Genomic DNA, 8,858 nt, shown 5'->3' with positions numbered 1-8,858 from the left:
GCTGGAAGCTTTTCCAAAATCTGGAAGTGAACCTTGGGTCCCTATCTGATACAATGCTCACTGGCACTCTATGTAAGCGCACTATGTTGTCCATGTAAAGTTGTGCTAGTTTGGCCATAGAGAACTTGGTCTTGATGGGAATGAAATGAGCAGTCTTGGTAAGCTGATCAACGATCACCCATATCGCGTCGATTCCCTTAGGTGTACATGGTAGTCCGATGACGAAGTCCATTGTAATCCTCTCCCACTTCCATTCTGGTATTGGGAGTGGCTGAAGAGTACCGTAAGGTCGATGCCTCGCAACTTTCACCTTTTGGCATGTGAGACAAGTCGCCACATACAGGGCTATTGTGACTTTCATGCTTGGCCACCAGTAATTTTGTTTGAGGTCTTTGTACATCTTTGTACTCCTTGGGTGGAGTGAGTACTCAAAGCTATGTGCTTCTCGCACTATCTTGTCTTGTATATCCAAATCATTGGGTACACACAATCTGCCTCGAAACATCAATTCCCCATCACTGGCTAAAACAAAATCTGGGTCGTTCATTGTTTGATCTTGAACCTTAACTCTGATCTGCTGCAATTCAGGATCCAAAGGTTGTTTCATTATTACCTCTTGCCTAATAGCCGGATGCACCTGTAGAGCCATCAAGGATACAGTCAACCATTTAAGGTTTTCTGGTTGACGTTCCAATTCTAAGGTTGCTCCTTCATATAAGAGGGCTTCATCCATTAGTATCGCCTTTTGCACGAGTGGTGGGCTGACTGCTAAGCATGAGAGTGACACAGTCTGTTCCTTCCGACTCAACGCATTTGCCACTACATTTGCCTTGCTGGGATGATACTGAATGTCGCAGTCATAATCCTTCATGAGTTCAAGCCATCTCCTCTGTCTCATGTTCAAATCCTTCTGGGTGAAGAAGTACTTCAGGCTTTTGTGATCACTGTATATCTCACACTTCTCCCCATATAAATAATGTCGCCAAATCTTTAGGGAAAAATGACTACGGCTAGTTCTGAGTCATGAGTGGGTAGTTCTTCTCATACTCCTTCAGTTGTCAGGATGCATACGCTATTACTTTACTGCGTTGCATGAGAACGCAACCCAAACCAACTTTGGAAGCATCAGTGTAGACTGTCATTCCACCTGTGCCTTCAGGGATGGTCAACACAGGGGCCGACACCAACCTCTTCTTCAATTCCTAGAAACTCTTCTCACATTCCTCTACCCAGTCGAATTTCACACCCTTTTTGGTTAATTTAGTCATTGGTGCTGAGATTCGGGCGAAATTCTCGATGAAACGCCGGTAGTATCCAGCCAAACCCAAGAAGCTTATAATTTTAGTGACATTCTTGGGGCTTTCCAATTCTACTACTGCTTTCACCTTATAGGGATCTACCTCGATTCCGGCCTTAGACACTACGTGCCCCAGGAATCTAACTTGTTCAAGCCAGAATTCACACTTGCTGTACTTGGCAAACAACTGTTGTTCTCTCAACCTCTGTAACACCATTCTCAAGTGTTGAGTGTGCTCCTCTTCTGTCTTGGAGTAGATCAAGATGTCATCAATAAAAATAATTACCCACTTATCGAGTATGTCATGAAATACTCGATTCATTAAATCCATGAATGCTGCCGGTGCATTGGTTAACCCAAAAGATAACACTAGGAACTCATAGTGACCATACCGAGTCCTAAATGCTGTCTTGGGTATATCGCTGCTCTTTATCTTGAGCTGATAATAGCCTGATCGAAGGTCAATCTTTGAAAATACCCTGGCTCCCTGCAACTGGTCAAATAAATCATCAATGCGTGGCAATGGATACCGGTTCTTAATGGTTAGCTTATTTAATTCCCGGTAATCGATGCACATACGCAGGCTACCATCTTTCTTCTTGACAAACAACACTGGGGCACCCCAAGGTGAAACACTTGGGCGAATAAACCCCTTTTCTAATAATTCCTGCAACTGCATCTACAACTCCTTCAATTCAGCTAGTGCCATCCTGTATGGAGCCTTAGATACTGGAGCTACTCTAGGAGTCAAATCTATGGCAAACTCCAACTCTCTGTCAGGTGGTAAATGCATCAGATCATCTGGGAAAACATCGGGAAACTCTTTAACCACCTTTACTTCTTGTAGAGGTGTAATCCTTGCATCAACATCAAGTACTGATGCTAAGTAGCCCTGACAGCCGTCTTCCAACAACTTCACTGCTTGAAGAGCGGAGACAAGGACCTTCCTCACCCGTTTCATTTTATCTGCTTGGTATACACATTCTTTCCCTTCGTTATCCGTCACCTTAATCAGCTTTTCAGCACACATCACATTAGCTCGATGAGCCGACAATCAATCCATACCCAATGTAACATCAAAATTCTGCATACTGAACTTAATGAGTTGTGCGTCAAAGTTCTTTCCATTAATTTCCACTGGGCACGGCCCATACACCTCCTTTAACTGAACAACTTTCCCAATAGGCATACTAACAATCATTCTGTGATCTAGGATCCTGGGTGGCATCCCAAGTTTCTCGGTAAATCTCTTAGATGCGAATGAATGAGTAGCTCCTGAATCGAATAAAACATAGGCTGGTATGCCTGATATGGGTAGGATACCTAATGTAACAATGCATATAATTTCAGCAGGTCATCAATATTTAACATAAGGAAATTCTTAATTTAAAATGTACCTGCTACTACTTCTGTACTGGCCTTAGCTTCCTCGGCTGATAGAGCATACATCCTTCCCTGCGGTTGATTCCCCCGAGCTAAGGGAGGTCGATACGCAGAGGGCTGACTGGAGGGCAAGGCTGGTCTGACCCGATAGTCTTTTGCATAATGCCCGTATGAATGGCAGTTAAAGCAACGAATCTGAGATGTCGGAACTGGGGTGGGGCCCCTCTGCACTTGACCCTTTGTAGATGGAGGTCGAGGTGGCCTTGGAGCTGTAGGTGCCGCACTAGTGTTCCGGCGAAAAGATGTGGAGCCCGAACCACCAGCTGGTCTAAGAGGGTAGCCAGATGGCCTATAAGGCTGCCTATACATAGGCCCAGAACTGTATGATCCTCGGTATGCCTTGGAGGAGTTTCCCATATCCAGAAATGGGTTCGTTCTCTTCCACAGTCCAGTTTAGAAACTTATTGCTAGGAATGATAGGGAGCCTATGAACGAGATGCACGGTAAGTGATAAAGCGGAGTCATGATAAAACAATAACATGATAGCAAGGAGCATATGTAACATGAGAGGATTCGATTTCAATGCGCAAATTCATTCACAATGGAGTAAAACTTGAAACTATAGGTCTAAGACGGAAATGCCATGGTAGCGAGATCATGAATATACAAAAACATACTCTAATAGACTATGGAGGTCCACAAATACCAAGTATGTACAGGAAAAAATCAAGGAAACCCAACTCCATGCCTTAGCAATAAGTTGGCCCAAATCTAGATGTCTTTCCCATTTGGCCTCAAATCTGAAAATTGGAGGGAAATTCCATTGTTTTGGCTAAAGGATATCTGAATCTGAATCAGAATCAGAATCAGATTCTGGGAGTTCAGGTTCCTCAGATAATTCCAGTGACTAGTTATTCTTACTTCTGACTCCAAATCTGTGGCATCAAGTTCTGATAAAAGTGAGAGGGGCAAGAGAAGCCGCAAGCAAGCGTCCGTAGAGAGGATTGAGCTCATAAGTTTCAACCATAAGTTCTTTTTTCAATGTATCCAAGGGTACAGGTTTCTTCTTTTTCTATTTTTGTTGTCAGACAGTTCAGGTTGCTTGACCAGAGGATATTGACAAATAATTGCTGATCTTTGTCATAATAAAATCAAATGTTAATGAACATACATGATATGTTTACATAAATATCTGTAGTCACTGATCCGAAAGACTCAAATTCAAAATTGGTACATCCACAGGAAACCCAAGGCTCCACTTGACTAGACCTGTAAGACTCCAAAGCTACTGAAGAGTTGCATAACTTGATTGTTAAGATGGTGTAATTATTGAGCTATAAAACCAAAGATGGTCCTAAATCAAATCTCTCAATGCTAAGGCTATTTTACAACCACAGCCAAAACTCAATGTTGACTTGGAGCAATCCTGGTGCAGCCAAAGGAGTTGATACAGTAGCAGTTGGAAATCTAATGTACATTATGCCATCGATTGAAGTAGATTGAATTGATCGCACCCATGCGAGATCAGCCTATTAATCTCTTTGTGAATAGCTTCAACACAGTCTTAAGAGAACAAAGCCTAAATGGGAGCTTTTCTATCATATGCTAATCAAAGGGTGGTGGTCAACCTTGTATCTTCATCATACAGAAATATTTGATAGGTATAGTTGCCCTAGCTTGCAGGCACAGCTCAATCACAGCTGGAGCACGCCCATAAAAATCCCGTCCATTATCCAGAAGCAGAAGGGGATCCTGAGGCCGCTGCCGCCAAATGATATTGGGAGGCACCAAATCATCTACTTTGGCCTTCTTCCATAGATGGGTACCCTGCTGACCCTCATGCTTTAACACTCCATAAATCTGTGCCTTGTGACCAGAGGGTCCAACATGAACTTCTGAACAACATTTGCAGACCTTTGCTGGATAAGCCAACAATAATTTCTGGACACCTGCTCTAAGCCTCTCCCATGCCTCCAAAGTTAACTTCGCCATTGATGTTAGCTCAGGCCGTGACAAGGACTCAGCAATGACACTATAATTTTTCCCATTGTCTGATGTTGAGCTGCTTTTGTACAGGCATTCATCATATACATTGGCCCCAGCTTGACGGCATAGCTCCAGGACAGTCGGAAAACGTTCAAAATCAAATTTTTGGTCTTGCTTGATGACATCTTGAGACACACCCTGGAGGTTAAAGGTCTCAACAGGGACGAGAATATCATTTAAGGTACCATCAATCCACGTATGGTCCTGGTTCTTGGCACGCCGCCTAAAACCATGGCAAGTTTCAATCAGATGACCATTTTCACCGATAAATAATTCTGGGCAGAACCTGCAAAGATTTTAATGAATCAAGTAAAGAAAAAGAACGAAGAAATGATTTAGCACCTGGGACAAGTATTTGTGTTTTCTGCTTCTTATATCATATGATTTAGCACCTCATAAGAAAAACATAATCCAGAGAAAGTAGTTGGACGTGTGAAACTTGGATTAGTGTTATGCGGTTATTGTTACTAAAATCTGAGATGGCTTGCAGATTTTTTTTTTTTTTTTAATACTCTGACATGTAGATTTCTTTTTGGATATGGAGTTTATCTTCAAAATAGGACTAATTAGCTTCAGGAAACTCAAGTTTCAATGATTTAAAGATGGGATTGGTATAGACATCAAAGGACTCCAAAAAATATTTTCCTTTTATTTTTTTGTGGTGAATAGTAAATGCATTAAAAGGGGGAGGGGTAATATAGCTCCAAAGGGGAAATGACAAACCCAATAAGAGTAACAAACTAGTCATAATCGGGAAGAGAACCACAAACCCTAACAATCAGATCTCAACACTACAGTTCCTAGCCACCAACACGAAGAAGGAGCACCGCCAACAAAGAAGCAGCCACGGCGGAGGAGCGGGCCATGTGGAGGGAAACGGCCAAGCAGACAGCTGGCCTAGCAGAGGGAATCGCCAAGGCGGAGGGGCACCGGCCTTTCAGAGGGCAATGAAGGAGTGGTTGCCTGGTGAGAGTGGCCCAGCAGGCTGGTGTTGAATAGGCTACTACCGATCAGGAGATAGATCCAACAATCAACATACCAAACAAGGCAGGCTGCCAGCGGTGGGCAGACCTAGAGGAGGTGGAGACCAACAAGGTGAGCAAGCAAACCGACCAAACAAGCCTGACATCCAGAAGGGCAGACAACCTTTAGGGGCTTACAACCAACAGGACGGTAGGCCTGGTGCAATGGCGTCCAAAAGGGCAGCAAGCCAGGCGAGTGGCTAATGGAGAGGCAGGTCCGACAGAACAGTCAGGCCAGCGAACAGATGAAAAATAGCCAATCATCCAGAAGGGCAGGTAGCCAAGAGGGGCTGATGGTAGCCAAGAGGGGCTGATGACCAGCTTTGCGAGAGTGGCGTCTAGAAGGGCAACAGGCCTGGCAGGACGACGACCATGAAGCAGCTAACCCAAAAGGGTACAACACCAATGTGACTGCAGTAAGGCAGGTGGCCAGAGGGAAGGCGACCCAAGCAATTGTAGTAGTCTCACACCAAACGAGCTAGCCGACATAGGAACAAAGGGAGAAATAGGAAAGAAAGGGAGGGGAGGTGGAAGAAGGGAGAGGGAGAGAAAAGAAGAAGATGAAGAGGGGAAAGGGAAAGAGAAAGGGAAGATGCAGAGGAAGGGAGAAGAGAAGAGAAGAGAGAGAGAGACAAAGGGAGAGAGCGACGGCCAAAGGAGGAGAACTTAGATTAAGGTTTCTTTTCGAGAGCGGAGGGCGAGCTGCTCCTGCCCAAATCACATCTTATTTTTCTCCCAAAATATTTTCCTTGACTATAGCATAGTTCGAATTTGCAGGACCAGTTCCATCTTATTGTTCATTCTATCAGCCAATTAATTCAGTGGGAATTTTGGCAATCAAGGTGTGATCATGGCCCATAAGAAATTTAAAAAAAGAAAACAAACAAAAAATCTGGCTAGAGAATGATTAGTCAAAATTGAAGACAGGGTCATGCAGTTTTTTTTAATAGCCAAAGGTCCACAAGTGACTAGCAATAAAACAATTCATTAGCTATAACTTTACTTTCATCTAACAACTTTAGCAAAGATTTCCATTCACATAAAAGGTAACTAACAAGTGACAAAATGAGTTCAGCGCTAAACCTCAATTAGACTAAACAACTATGCCATCATTGGTCATCCTGACAAATAGAACTTCCAGGATATTGAACAAACCATTTGATATTTCCCTCCATCTTTTGTAATTGAAATCTGAAGATAGTTGCTTCTTGTAAACAATAAATCAGGACTCAAGTAAACTCGAATTTAGGTCCTCATTACATCTGATTCTAGTTTTTAGCTCTGTCATGGAACAAACTATATGTGTTGAGGTAATTCGGTTTGGGTTCTTGCTATCAATTCATTGATATGACGAGACACACATATATTCAAACTTCAATGAAGATAATTGAAAATCACTCACCCCAACATTACAGCATACTTGAATAGGTAGCACCAACAAAACATCCCAATTAGTTGCAAACTATTAACCAATTCAAAGAAATCCCAGGCTTTGATGCTTCAATCATTTATCCACTAGATATAATCAAGGGAAGTATATTTCTCTTTCCTAACAGTACTCATCAATAAATCAGAAAAAAAAATCCAAATTTCTATGACGTAATAAGAATTGATGCAGTGGAACTCACTTGCAAGCCTTGACTGGTATGAATTTGATAAGGGTAGAAACGCCTTCAATTAGAAGCGCTCTGGCCTTAACAACATCATTGGCGACAGGAATCAAGGCTCGAACCGGATAGTCCTTAGCCCTGTGCTTGATTCTTTCCATAATCAAGGGTCGCAGCTCATCCCAGTTCATTCTGGAGCTATAAAATCGGCAACCACTGAAACTCTCCAACAATTGATACCAACCCTTCTGCTTCAATGCCATGAGCACGACAATAAGAGATACCAATTGGGATGAAGATTATCAATTATGGGCATTACATCATTAAGACATTATCACAAACAACTGGTGTCATACAGAAGAAAGATTAACGAAATGACCATTGCTTCACTACCCGTGACTGCAAACGTTGAATTTGTTAGATTCTCACAGGTTTGACAACGGTGAAGAAACTACGGATACAGAGAGAGAGAGAAGCAAATATGTACCTGGGCTTCTTCGGACAGAGGGCAACGCTCTTGGATCAGAGAGGAAGGAAGAATACGTGTACGGTTTAAGGCTTTTCGTTATAGGACAGAGTCTACTCGTCCAATTTCTGACAATTCAGAGGAAGCCGAATCTGACTCATGGTTCTGAGTATGGGTTTCGGATCTGCCATATCGATATCAATATATCATTTTTTTTGGGATCCAATTGATCTGGATCCGATGCCGATAACTAAATCCTTCGATTCTGAGTGACTGAAATTGAATCGACCAAGTTTTTAGTCTAGTCGACCAAGGTTTAAACTCTGGGTTAGACCAACTTAATCCCACCCTGGTCAGCTCAGTATTGGACCTCAATCCTAGGCTGAGTCTTGGCCCATGATATATGGAGTCTAAGAAATACTTAATTTCTTGCAATTTTTTGGAGTAATTATATTCTTTTTATACTCCACAAGGTGGAAAATTATGATTTTGGAATTATTTGTTTTTAAATGCACTTAAGCTTAAGAACTATGGATTATGTTGAGGTAATCATAATATAAAATGGATTAATATGCTATTGTCTAGATTTTTCACACCAAATCTAAAATTCTTGATTTATTAAAATCATCCAAAAGATTAATATAGAGTCGAGGAAGAAAGAATTTTAATGTATTAAAGATCTTTGATTGGGGGGTAGATATTGGTGTATCTAAGTATTTGTTTTAGCCCATGCCATATTTTTCAGTTTGGCTTTTCTTTTGTAGAAATCTTTGGACAAATGACCTAAACCTTACTTTTGTTTTAGGATATGTTATGGTTGCCAAGAAAAGAAAAACATAAAAAAAACCCTTCGCTTTTTTTCCCTTTTCTTTACTTTTCTTGTCAACCAAACATAACTTTAGGTTAATTTCAGTTCAGATCCATGGCTCTAGAAAGCTTTTATTTAGCTGAATTCAATGGATGAGGAAAGTTGGTTTTGCAGAGACGTATCCCTTTCTAATTTCTTAGAGAGGTCTTTTATCTGATGGGGGTAGCTT

The 8,858-nt window shown here is 41.9% G+C and overlaps 1 protein-coding gene across 2 annotated transcripts; it reads right to left on the bottom strand.

Annotated features, from left to right (window-relative positions):
* Positions 1–3,796: 3,796 nt before the first annotated feature.
* On the bottom strand, positions 3,797–8,086 carry LOC122059268 (APO protein 4, mitochondrial-like). Of its 2 annotated transcripts, XM_042621965.1 has the most exons (3): positions 7,843–8,086; positions 7,377–7,754; positions 3,797–5,012 (listed from the first exon to the last, which is right to left on the bottom strand). In XM_042621965.1, the coding sequence occupies exons 2-3, from the start codon at positions 7,616–7,618 to the stop codon at positions 4,304–4,306; spliced, it is 951 nt and encodes a 316-aa protein (XP_042477899.1). In that variant the 5' UTR covers positions 7,619–7,754; positions 7,843–8,086; the 3' UTR covers positions 3,797–4,303. The 2 variants fall into 2 exon arrangements, with proteins under 2 accessions (XP_042477899.1, XP_042477900.1); XM_042621966.1 differs by lacking the exon at positions 7,843–8,086 and having other exon boundaries at positions 7,377–7,836.
* Positions 8,087–8,858: the final 772 nt, after the last annotated feature.

The sequence above is a fragment of the Macadamia integrifolia genome, chromosome 13 (assembly GCF_013358625.1).
Source record: "Macadamia integrifolia cultivar HAES 741 chromosome 13, SCU_Mint_v3, whole genome shotgun sequence".
Classification (NCBI taxonomy): domain Eukaryota; kingdom Viridiplantae; phylum Streptophyta; class Magnoliopsida; order Proteales; family Proteaceae; genus Macadamia; species Macadamia integrifolia.
This window is presented reverse-complemented; position numbering and strand designations above follow the sequence as displayed.

Coding starts and splice junctions, on each gene's coding strand:
- LOC122059268 (XM_042621965.1), bottom strand. CDS start 7,618: ATGGCATTGAAGCAGAAGGGTTGGTATCAATTGTTGGAGAGTTTCAGT. Junction 5,013..7,376: donor ATACCAGTCAAGGCTTGCAA/GTGAGTTCCACT, acceptor AAATCTTTGCAG/GTTCTGCCCAGAATTATTTA.